At 32.8% G+C, this 18,622-nt stretch overlaps 1 protein-coding gene across 1 annotated transcript; it reads right to left on the bottom strand.

Moving 5' to 3' along the window:
- Positions 1-271: 271 nt before the first annotated feature.
- LOC129003104 (putative sodium-dependent multivitamin transporter) lies at positions 272-13,203 on the bottom strand. The gene is made up of 14 exons (XM_054431341.1): positions 13,175-13,203; positions 10,683-10,885; positions 10,117-10,276; positions 9,520-9,585; positions 7,263-7,314; positions 6,873-6,940; positions 5,967-6,121; positions 5,325-5,465; positions 4,366-4,474; positions 3,500-3,609; positions 2,604-2,967; positions 1,931-2,017; positions 1,553-1,707; positions 272-625 (listed from the first exon to the last, which is right to left on the bottom strand). The coding sequence occupies exons 2-14, from the start codon at positions 10,883-10,885 to the stop codon at positions 289-291; spliced, it is 2,007 nt and encodes a 668-aa protein (XP_054287316.1). The 5' UTR covers positions 13,175-13,203; the 3' UTR covers positions 272-288.
- Between the last annotated feature and the right edge of the window lie 5,419 nt (positions 13,204-18,622).

Genomic DNA, 18,622 nt, shown 5'->3' on the forward strand with positions numbered 1-18,622 from the left:
CGACTGATTTTGTGTACAGTCTTCAGTGAAGTAAAAAATTAACTACTACTTAATTAACTACTACGCTTCAAAATGAAGAATATTTTGCACTGCTTTGATGTATAATCTGCAATGGTCCAAAAAATAATATGCCATTCGCAGACGTTTTGAGGACCATATAATATGTAAAAGTAACTTTTCTTATGCAGCAAGTAAAATTGAATAATTCTCCTACCTTTACTACTAAAAAGTATACACGGTTGTAGTCAAAGGGGAAATAAATGAACACAAATGAAAATACCCCTTTATTTATGCTCCTGTTATCTGAGTTTCTTGTAAATGTTCTTTGACGTCTTTTGTCGATGGTTCTGTGCTGACAAGGAAGTAGTCTTCCTTTGATGGTTTGACTGATGTTCTCCGTCTCTGAGGCAGGAACCTTCGTATTGGTGGAGAGAAGAGATGAGGGTCCATTGAGGAGAGATCCTGAGGACTTGTGAGGTAAGACACAGGAAGTCCTACAAGGAACACGATTAGACAGCCGACCAAGCAGTAGTGCATGTAGGACAATTGGAAGATAAGGGCTACTGACTCATCAGCAACTACAGGAGTTCCATAACCGGTCCAGGTCTGAACATTGGCTGAGGCACTGAAAAAGAGACACTATTTAATATTAGGTTGAAGAATCTTGAGTTATTGGCTCAAGGTAGCGCCACGGACCTCGGACCCAAGTCAGCGATGTCGTGGGTTCAGATGGGTTCAGATCCTGGTACCTGGCACTACTTTTTACACGCTTATTCTGTACTGGATCACCCCTTGCTTTGCTGGATATGTTCCACACACAGGGCTCTGTGACACATATGTGGCCGGGCAAATGTAAGGTGAAGTAGGCCTCCAAACCTTTAAAGAAAAAATGACATTGAAATCCAAAAGATTTTGCATACGTAGTCAACTCACTAGGTAAGGAGAATTTGGAGCACTATTTCTGTTAGAAAATTCTTGTAACGTTGTATTTGTGGACACGCACTATACGGAACAGTAAAAATTAGGAAAATGTACACAAATAAATGAAAGGTTATGTCATGTTAGGTTATGATTTAATTTCAATTTCGGGCTTAAAAATAATAAACATATTCCTTTGTTAATGTTTCATCAAAGGCCAACACTGCGATGATGTTTAGTTATCAACATGCCTAGTATCGTAGACTATTTATGAATGTCAAACTATTTATGAGTTCAAGGCCACTTTAGTAAATAGGTCAAGTAAGTCTGAGCTCAGGGGTGCAAAATGTTTGTTGGGGGCCCAATGACGAGAAAAGTCCCCATTAAGGGGGTCGCAAATGTCTCTTGGCCCATACCGCGTCACATGCAAACCACAGCCAGTGAAGTATGAGTTATTGAAACATATAAAATTACGTTCTAAAAGCTGAGAGTTGTAGGAAATTAAGTGATTAGTCAACGTCGAATCTATCTGTAGAATAGAATTAAATACTGTTATGCTTGTACAAAATAAGTACCTGTAGGTAAAATTAGCACTGCCATAAAATAAATCTTGAATAAAGTTTGAAAAACTTACTTGAACCCCAGAGAGGCAGTAAGATTAGCTGGGCATCCTGCCACACTTGTTACTTTTCCTGGAAACTTGAGAAGACCTCGTGCAATGTACCACTGAGCACCAAAGACAATCCCTGACATGCCAAGCAAGCTTGCCACGCCCCCAGCGATTGCTCCCTAGAAAAATAGGTTGTACAGTAATTAAAACCCTAAATGCCAAAAATGCCTTATTGTGAAAAACTTTGGAATGATTGTTGTTTTTAAACAAAAAATCATCTATATTTAGTAATTTTTCTTAAATTTAATCAGATTATTTTAATTCTTTTTTTAGAAAGAAAATTCTTTATAAAATATAAACAAAATAAATAAAAAATTGGGAAAGTTCATTAAATTAGCTTACTTTTGAATTAGCCCGAGGGAAAAACAGTCCCAAGCAGAAAACTCCAACCAACGCTCCATTCGTGACACCAATCAGACTCAACGCCATCTGTTGAATAAATTATTATAGGTTAACTTCCAGAGATAAGAGAGAGTGCATTTCATATTTAGTTTCTGTGGGAGAGTGGTAGATTTATTTGACCTCACATTATTTTACAGGAGTATGAAACGTAGAGTTATAATGACTTGTCATGTAAAAAAAATATGAATATGAAAATGTAAATAACCAAAAGTGTATTCAATAAATGGTATATATGTTTAAGCAGTATGAGTCATGAACCTCAATCCACGTTCAAAAGAGCTTAGAACTTATAGTTAATGCCAAGCATGCATGGATTTATTATATCAACGATACAAACAGGAATATATAAACATAAGATAAAACGCTATTTCTAAAGATAAATAATTGATGTAAATAAGCAAAAAACTCGACAGGATGTTAGGAATGAGAAATATTATAAGGGCTTTGCAATTGAGAGTAAACACATAAATATTAGAAAGATTTATACTATGATGGGTTATTCGGAAAGATAGTGCTACTCACCACTTAAGTGTACCAAATATTGTGTGTTTCATCTGTGACTATTATGCTACTCTATTTCATGCTTATCGGTATGCATTATAATCACAGATACCTGAAAGAGAGCTCCGAGTTTCTCCACAATGAAGACCAGCGCCACACAGACCAGACCCAGCACCAACACAATGACCTTGAGTATGAGGGACTGAGAGGCCTCAGACAACTTCTCTCCCTTCAACACAAACTGGACAAAGTCCTCGTACAGCGTACCAGCTACTGTGTTGAGACCAGCGGACATCGTGCTGAGGACAAAACAACACTTGTAGTGTGGCTGATCACAGACCAGACCCAGCACCAACACAATGACCTTGAGTATGAGGGACTGAGAGGCCTCAGACAACTTCTCTCCCTTCAACACAAACTGGACAAAGTCCTCGTACAGCGTACCAGCTACTGTGTTGAGACCAGCGGACATCGTGCTGAGGGCAAAACAACACTTGTAGTTTGGCTGTTCAAAGACCAGACCCAACACAATGACCTTGAGTATGAGGGACTGAGAGGCCTCAGAAAACTTGAGCACCATTTCTGATGCCCCTGGGGGAGTGAAGTAGTTCTTCAGTTCTATCTAAGCAGCCTTGGCTGACCGAGGAACTACCGCACCCCAGCCCCCCAAGGGGCCTCAGACAACTTATCTCCCTTCAACACAAACTGGACAAAGTCCTCGTACAGCGTACCAGCTACTGTGTTGAGTTGAGACTAGCGGACATCGTGCTGAAGACAAAACATGATATGATAAATTTATTCAGTGTACATGAAAGTTAAGGTTTGTCTTAGAAGATTTATGCGTACAGTAAAATCACAGTGTTTAGCCTGTAGTATGTATGATGTAAACTCTTTTCTGGCTCTCAATCTACCTAGTTTTAGGTATGGTCCGGGTCAGTCCTAGGTAGACGAAGGGCCAGGAGACAGGTCTTATCATACAGCCTATAAAAGTAAGTAATGTAGACTGACCTGAGAGCAGCACTGAGCACTCCAGATATGAATAGTCCTGTTAATCCAGGGAAGTCCCTGGCTACGTCCATCACATAGTACGGTAGAATCTGGCTGGTCTTCTTCGCCATCTAGAATATCCAATTATATTTGGCACAGTACCGGTAAGTCAAAGTTTCAAATCAATGTAAAAATTTTATTCACATAAATATCATAGTTGCTGGTACCACCAAGATGTTAGGTATAGAGGAAATCATTCATTGGTGCACTTAAGTGGTGTCTAGGACATAGTCCAACACCCTAACACCTCGTGCACTCCTTTCTCCATCGCCATAATTTACTACAACGCTTATGCTGGAGGTAGACCCACTGTTCAGTGAGATTGGAACTTGCGCACAGTGCCTGTCGTTCGGGTTCCTCCTCGCTCGTCACAAGTATATTTCGCCTAGCGTTTATGTACATGTACGCACAAAATAACAGAGCTGAAAGCCTAGCACGGTCGGCCCATAAGCGAATTTCCTCTGTACCTTAGTTCTCTGTGCGGTACGTCAAATTATTTACATGTTTGGTTGTGTGTTAATGAGACCTTGTGTCGGGGAGCAAGCTGTAGCAGTGAGGTCCCGAATTCCAATCCAACCACATAACCAATGAATTTGATCTAAGTGATAATGCCGCAACCCCTAGGCTCATACTGGAGTAATGTAAACAAAAGAATGCCTAGCGTCTTTTAAGTTAAAAAAATGTTGACTGTTATTTTGTGTTCAAGTATGTTTTTATTCAAGATTAGTATATTGTGTTTCCGTTATTCAGCTATGGAATTTAAATATTAAAGTACTCAACTGTAAAGTGTTGGCAAATTAAACACTCTTTAACCATATAATACTCACCTTGATTGCTACAGGATCACAGTCATGATAAGTTGCGTACAGAAGGAGGCCGATACAAACAACCAAGGACTTAATCACAAAGAAACCGATGAAACTCCAAAACATCACTCTAGAATATTGATAAAATTAAAAATAAATTCATGTTGTGTACAAACACCCAGAGCCGGCCTTAGGCACGTTAGAAATGTGCGGGGTGGGGAAGCCCCCGTACTTGGTACAAAATACAAAAACAATTTTAAAAGGTGTGAAATGAGGTGGAGTATAATTACACATATATACATTGGTATATACATTGGGATTTTAGTTAGTTATAATTGTAGGGATACAACTTTTTTGGTTGTAAGGGGCCCTGCTTTGGATGTTTGCACTTGCCATTCCCCAAGGCCGGCTCAGTAAATACCTTTTCTTTATCCTGAATAAAGTAAGTTTTTATCTGCTAACTTACCTACCAGTAGTTCTAAATATTCCATACAGTTCTTGGTGTCTTTTAGGGCTTTATACACACTAATTGCCGGAAAATATGTTCGTAAAGGGAATCCTTCAGTTCCACAGTTTAATCCTAAGGGATTCATACTGTTAAGTTTGGTAGTCTATAAAACTCAAATAATATAAGTATTTAAAACATTTACTGTTGGAAACCTGGAACTTGTGACTTTAAAACGTATGCATTTTAGGTTAATATCTTAAAATGTCAATATATAGATATATAGGTTGAGGTGATTCGGTATCTCAGTTGGTAGCGTCACGGACTTTGGGTCCAAGATAGCGATGTCGTGGGTTCGGATCCTGGTCACTGCCACTAAAATTTATCAGTACAGTTTACCTTCGTACTGTACCGGCTCACCCCTTGCTTTGCTGGATACGTTCCACGCACAGATCTGTAGTCTATGTGAACGGGCAAATGCAAGGTTAAAAGAGGCCGCCAACCTCTTAAAAAATAGATACAAATTTCAACTCACGCTTTGGACTCTTTGATGGTAGATACTGCAATGAACCTCTGCACAGCCCCAGGATGGACAGCTATCTGAGCCAACCAGAAGAACACCGAACCAACCGAGACAGTCCAAAATGTGTTGCGCTCAAAAGGATTTAGGTCAAAGCTGGAAATAATGGAGTATCACTTTATTATAAACATCAAAATCTCTACAAAGTAGTTAAGACTGGAATCCATAAATATAGAAGTATTACACAATTCACCAAGCACACTGCTTTTTACCATAGACTAAGCAACACAAGTGTCTCCTCTTATACATAGTATATGGACAAAATATTGATTTCTTCAACATTTTTGAGATTGAGTTTTGGTTGGATACATTTTGGGTCCTCCTGAACTCCAAAAAGTTGTTTTTCGAAGTCTCCATGTATGTGAGAGGATGAGTACAGAGGTACAGACCCCCGTGGTTAGTTTTTTATATTTTTTTTTGTATGTACTAATCCATAGTATCACTGGGAGTGTTAAACTTCTTTGAAACTTTGATTTTTAATGGCGATTTTCCCATTAAACTCATAAAATAATGGAAAATCTGGTTTTCACAAAAACGGCTTAAACCATTTTGATTAAAATTTAGTATATTATGGAACCGATGCTGTAGAGGACTTACTTGAGGAACTCCAGTCTGCCTCCTTCGTCATTGATCCTCCATACCTCCTGTATGCTCCCCACCCTCAGCAGACCTAGGATGGCGATGAACATTGTGGACGAGAGGGTGAACACTCCCTGTAGTGTGTCTGTCCACAAGACTGCTTTCAGTCCACCCTGCAAACCAGAATAAACAATAACAATTTGCTGTATTTCACCACTAGAGCGTAAAGTGACTCATTTCGACCCAAGCTGAAGTTTTACAACAAAGCTGTGGTCAGAAAACGAGTGAGAATTGAAAAGACACTTTTTGACCGTGTGATAAACTATATTTTTTGTCATTGTACTATTAACACACTCTTTCAAACCAACTTCCAACTTGTTTTCAATTTTGCTAATGCCAACAAGCAGCGATTTACTAAGTAATTAATTATTTTCGTATATTACAATAATTGTGTTAGTATATTATCATTGACTATTGGATAGATATTATACTATCCATAAACAGGAATGCAACAATAATCTACAACCCATTCAATCAATAGATACATAATTTCGATACATGCGATTGCTTACAAAGTTTACAACTGATTTTACAACAGAAGACTTTAACTCCCTAGGCCTTTTACTCCCTAAGGAGGAAAAAAGCTACTTTAGACCCGCAACGCAAAAAAAAACTGCTGTTTTTGCTGCAGTATGAAGAAAATGATTTTTTTTAAATTTTGGTACCCACAGCTATCTTCGGACCATGTGCAGGAGGTATTACAATTGGGTGATAAAGTAAATCTATAATCTTGCATTTATTTGTTTGTATATTATCTTGCTTGTTTTTGTTGATATTTATGATAATATTGACACTTTAACATTTTTGCAGATATGATTATGTTTGTAAATAATTCTTATAATAAAATTATGGCATTATACTTACAAATGAAGTGTAGAAGATGCATATCAAACTCACTATCGGACTTATTATATGAACAGACACTCCAGTCACTGAAAACATAATATAGTAAGAATATATAGTATAGAAAAATAATAGTAGCGTTGTCAAATTAAATAATTCTATAACCTAGATCAGCTGAAAAAATTTTAAGGTATATGTCCATTTTGAGTAGAAATTATTATTGTTTCAGTTTGTTTCTGATCTAGGCTAAAAAATTTGGTAATAAAAGGTTTATATGTGAATTAAATAGCTAAAATATATTAAAAAAAAATTATCTTGAATTGATAAGTTTTTAAAAGTAAATAAAGAAATAAAATGCCCTTTCAATGTATTTCAATACAGTACAGAACAAATATAGAATACAGTATTTACCTTGGTTAAAAGCAAGAGCAGGAACATAGATGACAACTGGAATAAAAATAACCTGAAAATAAATGGATGGGTAGAGTTAACAAAGTTTTTTTGAGACAGTAAATATACATTAAATTAATATGACACAACAAGCCACGTTATGATTCTACTATGATTTCATCTATTTCCGATATCTTGGAAAACGTATGAAAATATTGCATTTGAAGTCCTTGAAACAATTATTTTTGTATATATATAACATTACTTATGTTATTTTTGGGGCGATAAACTCCCATTCATACTGTGAAATGATGTTTATACAGGTATAACTAAAATAAAATACTAACTAGAATATGTATTTACAGTATCATTGTAAAAAAAGTTTTTACAAACCACATGGTAACATAAATAACATATTGACTGTGTAAAAATTGTTAGACAGTTGTCATTCTTATAAATATACTAGCTGTTGTACCCGTGCTTTGCAACGGGAAGAGGACACAAAATAGAAACATTTTAATCATTATCTCTTGCATATAATAGTTACAGATCCGCCAACGCTTTTAGAAACAAAATTCAACTTTTATAGCCTTAATAGAAACGTTTAAGTTATGACTTTTAAGTCTGGTAAGTAGTGGATACCACCATTTTGGTTTTGATTAATTTTAAATCTTGTGGAGGCTGATATGAGAAAAACTGACCAAATCTTCGAGTAAAACTTGAACATAATTTACCAGATTTACCTTCATCTCCCTTAATTACAAACCTTTTAATTTATTATTGACATTTTAAATTTCAATTTTGAAGTTGCAAAAATACTAATTACTAAATTTAAATATCTTTATATTAAACTCTTCTTTATATTAAATCACAAATCCTTTCATCTTCAGTTTTTTCACTCACAATAAATCATTAGCAAAACTAAGTCAGCTGTTATAAACTTTAGAAATGTTGCCGTGCCTTATCAATACAGTCTTTTGAAATATTAAAGAAACTATATCCATAGGTACTATAAAAAATTCAAACAAATAATTTAGCATTAAAGACAGCAGACAAAACTAATATGATTATCAAAGCATCAAGGACTAAAAAGTCTAATAGCAAATACAGAATATGTTTTATTGCATCTCTGATTCTACCATACAAAAATATCAACAAACAACTTAATATACAAACCAGTTCTTTTAATCAGTTCCATCGTCCATTGCCTTTACATTTTCACACTTACCATTAGGAAAACATAGTAACAGATATTTGATTGATTTTAGAAACGAAAGAACACTGTGTACTGCTTAGTCTTATGATATTTTCCTTGGTTTACTTTAATCAGTGGTGTGGCAAAACACAAACAATAAATTTATCAAATAAAGTAAAATTTGAACTGGAAGCTATGTTAAGATAAAATAAGAGTATTTTGTATTACCGCACATATACAACAGATTTTAGAAAACAAAAATCAAAGACAATTTAGTTATTGGTGGTATTCTTTAGTTTAATTTAAGCATAGGTTTATCAAAACACAATAACTTAATTTACCTAAATATACATATAAAAAACAATGTGATGAGCAAATTGTAGTTAATCTAACACATGTGAAGCAGTTTTAATTTATTTAAAGTAGTCTCCAAATTCATACAAATCATCTATACATTGTAATTTTCATACTGTTTCCATGAAAACATATCAATAACATTATTTTCACTTAAGATTATTAACTTTAGACGCTTTAAAAAGTCCAAAGCAGAGCCGGAGTTGATACAGCAACGGTTATAAAAATTTTTTTCTATAATCATTGACATAGTTTTAGAATAAATAATCCATGATAAAATGTTAGATCAAAATAAACCTACCTCATATTTATGGAAAATATTAATTCTTTGTATCAGCTGTCTGAAATTGTGAAATATGCAGTTCAGCAGTTCTTCTTGTTTATATTTAAATGTCAAAGCAAATGTAAACAAACATTGTTAGTGTTCTCATCACAGCCATGGAGACCAATCAATATTTACTTTTTAAATGTTCACCTAAGAACTTTTAAAACCAACGGGGCAAAGCCTACGGTCAGTATTGAAATGTGAATAGTCCTATAATGGTCCTTGGTATGGTAACTATATTTTTGTAAAATTTAAGCCCAGTTAGTTCAGTAGTTTTTGCACCTATTAGTAATACACATACAGACAGACACCATTAGATTTTTATATAATAGTATAGATTGTGGACATGTTTTACCACTAACTATACAACATAATTTTACCAAATTTAAATATTAATAACTTACCAGAGATATTGCAAATATTAGGGACGCAAAAGTTCTTGTTCCTTTGCTGAACCTTAGTTCTAAATACTGCAACAAAAAAAAATATTTAGTCATACAAACCAACATCTACAAACATTTTATGTAAATTGAACCAACACATCTATCTTAAGCAATTAAAAACATATTATGTGTACACACACACGTATCTTTCTACATCTATACTCTAATTAAAAATTAAGACGATTACAATCTTTTTTGTCACATTGTTTTTAATAAGTGAGGGTTGATAGGTGTGGGTAGTGAATCCACACCTCCACTCATCTATCACCTCTAACTATTGTAGAACTGGCAACGTTGCAAGTAGTGCTGATTGGTGCAAAACGTCCTATAAGCTAATGGCAGACAGGCGCCCTCTCAATTATTCCCGTGTTATTCATATTATTAAACAGCCTTACTGATAGTGTTTCCACTTCGAACGCTACGGCCTGAAGTTGAAGGTGGCCGTGCTATGATATACCTACACTTATAATGGAATACAGCTAAATACATTCTAGCACTTATATACACGTCAATAGTTTAGCTTTAACTGTCTGTATTCAGGCTTTAACTGATAGTTACCTCATACAAAGAGTTTAACTGGAGATCGAAGAAGACTGGGAGGAACAGATAGTTGACTAAGAACAGCATGGCGATGTTACAGAATGCTATTGCTATGTACTGAGTCCCGTAGGAGTAGATCTCCGCAGGGATACCCAGGAGTGTCACTCCGGATACATGGCTGGTGGATATACAAAGGTTGTTAATAAGTTAATAATCTAAAAGAAATCTGATAAATACTTTCTATCTTTATCTTGTTAACAACCCTTACCATGGGTAAGCAGTGGCAGTAAAATCACTACTTCTGCTTTATGGTACTTTATAGAGAAAATCACAAAATCTGCAATAACGTTTGAACTGTAATTTTTACAGCGATTAGGGTTGTGATGCCTTACTTTTGCCTCTACTTTTAACATCCACAGATGGTTGAGCTTTTAGTCTTAGTAATTTTGAAAATATCAAAAAAGAATGAATCAAGATCACTAATCACATCATTAGCGCAATGTAGTCCAATTAAAAATATCTATCAACATCGTTTACAAATACTTGTGTACATAATTATTTACAGTGTTTCAAACATAGCGTACCTAAATACTAGAGACATAGTGACAGGAAAGACGCCCATCTTCTTTCCTCCGAGCAGATATTCTGCTACGGTGTTCTGTTTCTTGAACCATCCGAAGTAGACTCCAATTAGCAGAGAGAATATCAACATGGAGCCAAACACCGAATATTCAACCCAGTTGAACATCAGCACAGCTGAGCTGAAATCTGTCCCGGTCTTGTTCATCTGAAAGTGAAGAGAATTTTAACACTGGTAAAACCCTAAGTTGTAGTATGAGAAATAATGAGTAAGCTTCCAGATGTTAAATTAGTATAAACACAACCATGGACTATTAATAAAGACAGAGGGAAATGTGGCAACGCCGCAGCCGCGGCCTACCGGAACAGTTGTTGATTAAGAATCCGTTGATACATCTTGGATAGTTTCAAACAGCTGCTGAAGAGTTATTTACCGTTCAAAAATATTTTTCGAACCACATTTTTTATGTTTGCATGTTTGTTATTGCCATGGCAACATGCCGGCCGGTGCAACGTTGCCAGTTCCCACACACCAAGCCCGTACGTGTAGTCCTATTCCGCCCGAGTTTCATTGCCGTGGCCTGGCTATGACGTTACTAATTAAGTATAACTTATTACTGGTTGATTCTAAAACATATTTGTGATATTATTTGACGATGGTGTTTAAGTGACACAATAACTATGAAACAAAGCCAACTTGTATTTACTTAATACAACAAGGGGTTTCTGTTACATCCCTTTTCAGCCACCCTTTTACGATTGAGGTGTAATTTTAAAGCTTATGATGTACCGGAGTGACGGTAAATAAAAAGGTCATGTCTTTAAGGCTTTGCCTTCATAGCGTTCGTTTTAAATAATTTATATCTAGAGTCCACTTTCAAAGATTCAGTGATTGTAAACAACTTTGGTTTACAACGTTATGTTAACAGCTGATCATTCAGTTGAACGTATAAACACAGCCAATTTGTCAACAATAGACCAAACGGTTTGTGAAAATGGATTTTAATATGCTATTTGTAATAACGGTAACATGTTTGAGATTCACTCTTTATTATTTTTATCAACCACTCTTTATGATGTAGAACTAAAAGCCAAAAATTTAGTTTGTGTACTGTAAATTAGTAGAGATAAAAATAAATTCACCTTATAAATATACAAAACAAACATAATACACATATTTAAAAATTATAGGGGTGTTGTATTGGATTTGTTTTATCTCGAAAAAAAGTCTTGAACACTATAAAAATGCGCAATTCGTGAACGGGTCCCCTTGTTGCTTTTAGAGCTTTAGAATACAAAATTAATGCTTAAGAATATTAGTTACAGTGTAATGTAATTGAATTATGTGTTGGTTTAGTTAAAACTGTTTAAGAATTTAAATGAAAATTTATTATGTTTTACAAATACTCTTTCAGATAGTATAATACATTATTTAAATTGGTTGAACTAATAATCAACGCAAACTAGGGGCAAATATAAACTTTATTAAATACGGGCTTACAAAGATTATTCACTGCAAGTCTTTGAAACTTAAAATAAACTCTTGAATGGTAATTAAAGTAAAATTAAATGATAGTTTGTCTAAGAAATAGTAAAAGGTACAAGTATGGAGTAATATAAAACTTTTCAGTCTTCTAGACATTTTAATTGGCAATTTTCTTGTTTCACGTCGCTCCCAGCATAACACAGCCTTAAGTGAAATCCAAACGGGTTCCTTCCAGAATATTGTTTTATCACAAGTTACAGTTTTTCCTTAAACAGATAATTTATTTAAAATTTTAACAAGTCTATTTAAATGTTAAGATCATTAACTTGATTTAAAATGTTCTCAAAAGTCTTGTGGATTTGCTCTAGGTAATAATAATTATTATTTTGTTTGATTAAATCGAATATTGATTTAATTTTTAAATTAATTTAATTAATTCATTCAATAAGTGTATACGACATGTTTATGTAATAATAAGTACTAGAGGTCGTAATTGGTTGAAAACTTGACCAAAAATATGTAATGTACAGACTTATCTAGTTTCACCCCACACTGTAAATAATACGTGTGATTGGAATTTCTTCAATTTCTTTGAGTTTCTGTTTTTATTTCCTTGTTATTTCGTCACCAACATGGCAACCCATAAGGCCCAAGTCAATTTGGTTATAATTTAAAATTAATTCGTTCTGCTTATTTTTGAGCCTATTTAAATTGAAAAAGGGCACACCTACAGTAAAATATCTTTCCAACAGTATGCGTAGATTTTGCCTGCGATTCACACGAGCTGAGAAAAAAGGTTTTAAAGAAACATGCTTGCCTATTAATATATAGACGATTAATGATAAGAAAGTAGAAAATCTAACATTTTATGAGAGGTTTTTACTGAAAATAAATACAATTTAGTCTAAAAATAAAAATAAACCAAACCGACTTTTTTATGTACAGTTATCCCTTTAAAAGCCTGTCGTATAAATACACAAATATTGCTATTACCATTAATTTTATAAATACCTTTTTTTTACAGACAACAAAGATGTGAATCCAAGATGAACGTAAGGTAAAAAGACAATTATAAGTCGTCGCGTTTCAGCAAAGATAACAATGTTTGATTAAAGAGGGATTTAACTCAAAACAACCGTCTTTTGTAAGAGAAAACTTTACCTTGTTGATGTAATGAATGGGAGCTTGTGTTTCCTCCGAGTATTTCGTGAAAGTTTAAGGAGTATTTGGAGTAGCAGCTTAGCCACTAATAAACCGAGAACTAAAGCAATCAATAGTAATTACGATAAATTGCTACATCAGTTAATTACTGATTGTTCTTGATTTAAATTGCAAAATATGAGAATAAATTGTAATAAAAATATAGAGCTATTTGCTAACATTTTGTATGAGAAAACATTTACCAGATTTGCAGGGTTTTGTAAGAAATAATATATATAATTATTTTGTAATTTTAGGCGTAATAAATATCAATGTATGTCTGAAAGACTGAAATTAAATGTAGAAGAGCGTAGGGAATCGGGGTTTTCATTATCTTATAAAATACGCCTTAATCTTTTGTTGCTAATAGGTAAACTAAGTTAGTGTTTTGATAAGTATCTCGTAAGTTTTCGAATGAAAAATAAAAAATGCAGCTAGATTTTATTTTTAACTACACTTTTTATTTTGAATATTAAATTAGTATTTTATCTTGTGTTCTGGAAAAAAGTATGCCTATTAAATAAATTAAAACTACTTAGGCCTATACTCACGCTAGTATGTAGATTGTTAACAATAATTCTTACCTTATTAATAAATTTAATAATTATAGACAAAGAAGAGTCGTAATGAAAATTTATAAATTCATTCTTAAAGTTGGCCGAAAAAAGGTGCTTGTAGGAAGTTGCTGAATGCCATTGTCGTAGAAATTTTTAGCAAATATTTAGGTAGATTTACTGACTTGAAGATAACTTATCTAATTCCTTGTTTGAATATTCATCCAACGTTTCTCAAGGTTAACTTTAGTGATCTTCTACACTTGCATCAAGCTGAAAAGTTTCCGCCAACAATTAAATAGAAAAAAAAATACAACTACGAGCTAAGTGGAACCTCTATAAGACCATCAATAGCAAGTGGTTTGATATTAGGTGCAATTTTCAAATCGTGATTTTATTTTAACCTCAATTAAATGTTATTGCAAGCCTTTATAAGGTTCAACCTTGATAAAAAGTTAAATTTAATCATAATCAAGAAAGAATTGTTATCAAGGTTCCACTAGTATTGATAATATACAAATATATATTTTATGTGAGAACACCCAAAATTTTGTAGCCAAACTTCAAAATTCCTACAATGTAAATCCTGGAAATAGTTGAAATGTCTTTTTACATTTGCTTAAACATTTTTATATTGACTTAAGTGCTAAAGAAGAAGATAACTTTATAATTTCTTCAATTTGTCATTGAAATATTATAGCAAAAAAAGGTATTAAGTGAAAAAAATGGAAATATATTATGTGTATGTCTGTAGTATACATAAATAATAAAAACACAATCAACGATATATGCAAATTAATCAGGTTTCTTTCATAAATAATATAATATAATTCGTATTTCAAATATTTGAAAGATAATTGTGATTACGAATGGATGTGTGTTGAATGAATGTAATTTTTGTAACGAAATAAGAATATTAGTACTGTACCTAATATTTATTTACATAATACACTTTAATTTCTTACATGGATATTATAATCCTGACCCTTACCCTTTGACCTTTTCAACGAAAAGCCTTTAGTAAAACACAACTTAATTTCAACGTCTACTTAGTCTTGCAGATGACAGGCCTTAGCGTAAATGTGGCGTAAGAGGAAACTACGTCTTGAATAGGATAAAGGTCGACAATTTAAAATCCAATCTTTCATAAATAAAGTTATAATGCGGGACATTACCGAAGTCGCCATTGATGGCAAATTGGTTTCCAACGCGAAGTTTACGTGAGTGAAATTGTGATTTTTCATGAATAATATTAAAGGCCTAGTCTGTTAACAAGATATAATATTTTAAAACCGAAAATCCTAAAAATGTATTCTCATTGCATATAGCCTGGATATTTGTTAATTTAATAACTTACAGGTTACAGTCCTTAAGGTCCTTAGGTTACCGTTTTGATTCTGAGAAAGTTCTGTAGCTTGATTGTGGGCTCATCTCCCCTAGATGATTTATATTTCTTCCAATAAATGGCCACCGCTACAAAAACATCCACATTTACTCTCTAAAAATGCTACTATTAATTCCATACTTACTTCATATTCAGTAAAATACCTACAAAAGAACATTAGTCATTATGTTGTTTACTGATTCAAAAATGAAGGGTACTAATGCTGGAAATATCTCTGAACATCCAGTAATACCTATTCCAATCAATAATAATAATACTCATGCTGCAGAAAACCTACAGACTACGCGAAATTAAATTTCTGATGGGATTTTAAGTAAAATAATAAATAATAACAAAGTCGCATTTACGCCTCATTTTATTAATATTACATTTTTGAGTACTTATATTTGCTTCTAAAAGAAAGGAAATAAGGGTGTATTTTTTGTTAATTGTTGATAGCTTGGTATGAAATAGATAAAAATTTGCAAAATTTGATCAATATATATATTATCCACGAACAAGCATATTACAACAGGTTTTTATTCTCTAAGAATAACATGGGAATTTCAAACGTACAGTTTTTTTTGAATTTTCTTCGTAACTTTTAATTGTACAACAATGCTTAAATATACCAAATTATTTGTTCTTCTAAGCTTATAGACGAGTCAATTTAGCCCAACAAAGCCTCTAAGATAGAACAAATTCCAACAAATGGTTTTTCGACGGTTTTTGGTAGTAATAGGTGTAGAAAGTACCAGGAAAAAAGTCTACCAAAATCGGACAACCGGAAGTCGGGTTTTTCCAAGATGGCCGCCGCGAGGCCCTCAAATCGACAAGATGACTGCAAATTCGTCGATTCATAGTTCCAGGATTGGCCGATTTCCACGAAAATTGGCAAACACATGTAGAACTATATTTCCAACCTTAAATATGAAAACTAGGCAGACAAAGTAACCCAAAGATGAATTTTCAGGGTATTATGTGCTAAAAAATAAGATTTATTTACCTCAAATATATGTTTTTCTAATATTTTGTACAAAGTTTGTTATAATTTCAAATTTATTTTTTCACCATTAGATTCAACACAAAAAACCTAACAATTTAGTATATTGAATATTTATTCTGCTTCAATTTGTTACAGAGATATTGAAAGTAATATATTTAGTATGTTTTCTTGCCGAGATAGCTCAATGTTAATCTTATGGAGAATAAGCATAAATATTAATATTTTTCATTAAACCTATATAGATAAGACTTTTTTTCTGCTTCATATTATCTGTTTTAATATTTTTTACTAAAAATTCCTTTTTTGGCAGTTACCATTGCAGCAAACCTACGTATTCGGTTCCTCAGTTTTAATAATAAAGAGAAAGAGCAAAAATCAATTTTTTTATTAGTCCGAGAAGTATAGAATATTACCTAAAAAAATCTCAAGAAAACGTTTTATGGTTTTGTGTTGTAGTTTTGGGTGTGCAGAGTCGGATTTTCCCAACATTGGACAGATTTTGAAAAAAAGATACCATAAGCATTTTCTATGCACAATTTTCTAAATATTGACTTGGGACCAACATCGATATTTATTAGGTGGTCAGTACTTCATTACGATGGGAAACGTATTTTGGCCGCCATTTTGGATCCACCTTATTGGATATAATTTTTTGTTGTTGTAACGACAGTGTTGTGACACATTATAACTATATATACTAGATTTTCACGCATATTCCATTGCCGAAATCCGTTTTTAAATACATTTTTTTGTTTTAAACGTTTTGTACTTTGAAATTTTTTACGATTATTTTCCTTATCTTCAGTTAGTAGTTCATTCTTAAATAACTAATGATGTAAGGGCTTACATTTGAGCTATTGATCATTAAAATCTGACGAGTTAGAGACTAGTTACCAACCCCAACAAAATATTAAATTTCACTTTTTAGAAATACATTTTTATTAAAATATTTATATCTCGGGTTCTTAATACGCCACCAAGTTCTTTCTGGTTTCAAATTACTCAGTAAATGTTTGGGTTAATTTTTTTAATCATTAAATAAAATGTGACAAATTTAATATGGGTCTGTCTTATTTAACAATAATTTTTTTTTCGAGATTAGTCTTAACCCCCAAATCGAAAAATAACTCCCAATACTCTTTATAATCTTAAAAGATTCATCAAAGTTCACTGTGACTTTTACTGTAGTTATGGATTATTTATTGGGAGTTATTAGAATTGGGGATATATTTACTTAACTAAAGACAAATTTCAAATGCAAATAATTTAATATTAAATTAAGGTGCATGACTCATTTTTTATTAATTAGTCAGATATTATTTAGTGACTAATAAAATAAAAAACCCAATTCTCTACTGAGTAATTTGAGACAACAAAGAACTTGGTGACGTATTAAGAACCCGATATATAAATCATTTAAAAACTGATTTATAAAAAGTTAAATTTAATATTTTGTTGGGATTGGTCTCTCGTCTCAAACTCGTCCAATTTTAATGATCAATAGCTCAAAATGAAAGCCCTTACATCATTAATTATTTAAGAATGAACTACTAACTGAAGATAAGGAAAATAATCGTAAAAAATTTCAAAGTACAAAACGTTTAAAACAAAAAAATGTATTTAAAAACGGATTTCGGCAATGGAATATGCGTGAAAATCTAGTATATATAGTTATAATGTGTCACAACACTGTCGTTACAACAACAAAAATTATATCCAATAAGGTGGATCCAAAATGGCGGCCAAAATACGTTTCCCATCGAAATGAAGTACTGACCACCTAATAAATATCGATGTTGGTCCCAAGTCAATATTTAGAAAATTGTGCATAGAAAATGCTTATGGTACATCTTTTTTTCAAAATCTGTCCAATGTTGGGAAAATCCGACTCTGCAAACCCAAAACTACAACACAAAACCATAAAACGTTTCCTTGCAATTTTTTTAGGTAATATTCTATACTTCTAGGACTAATAAAAAAATTGATTTTTGCTTATTCTCTTTATTATTAAAACTGAGGAACCGAATACGTAGGTTTGCTGCAATGGTAACTGCCAAAAAAGGAATTTTTAGTAAAAAAAATTAAAACAGATAATATGAAGCAGAAAAAAAGTCTTATCTATATAGGTTTAATGAAAAATAATATTAATATTTATGCTTATTCTCCATAAGATTAACTTTGAGCTATCTCGGCAAGAAAACATACTAAATTTATTACTTTCAATATCTCTGTAACAAATTGAAGCAGAACAAAGATTCAATATACTAAATTGTTAGGTTTTTTGTGTTGAATCTAATGGTGAAAAAATAAATTTG

This window comes from Macrosteles quadrilineatus, unplaced genomic scaffold (genome assembly GCF_028750875.1).
Source record: "Macrosteles quadrilineatus isolate MER2022 unplaced genomic scaffold, UCM_ALF_1.0 Scaffold_9__3_contigs__length_116548681, whole genome shotgun sequence".
Lineage (NCBI taxonomy): Eukaryota > Metazoa > Arthropoda > Insecta > Hemiptera > Cicadellidae > Macrosteles > Macrosteles quadrilineatus.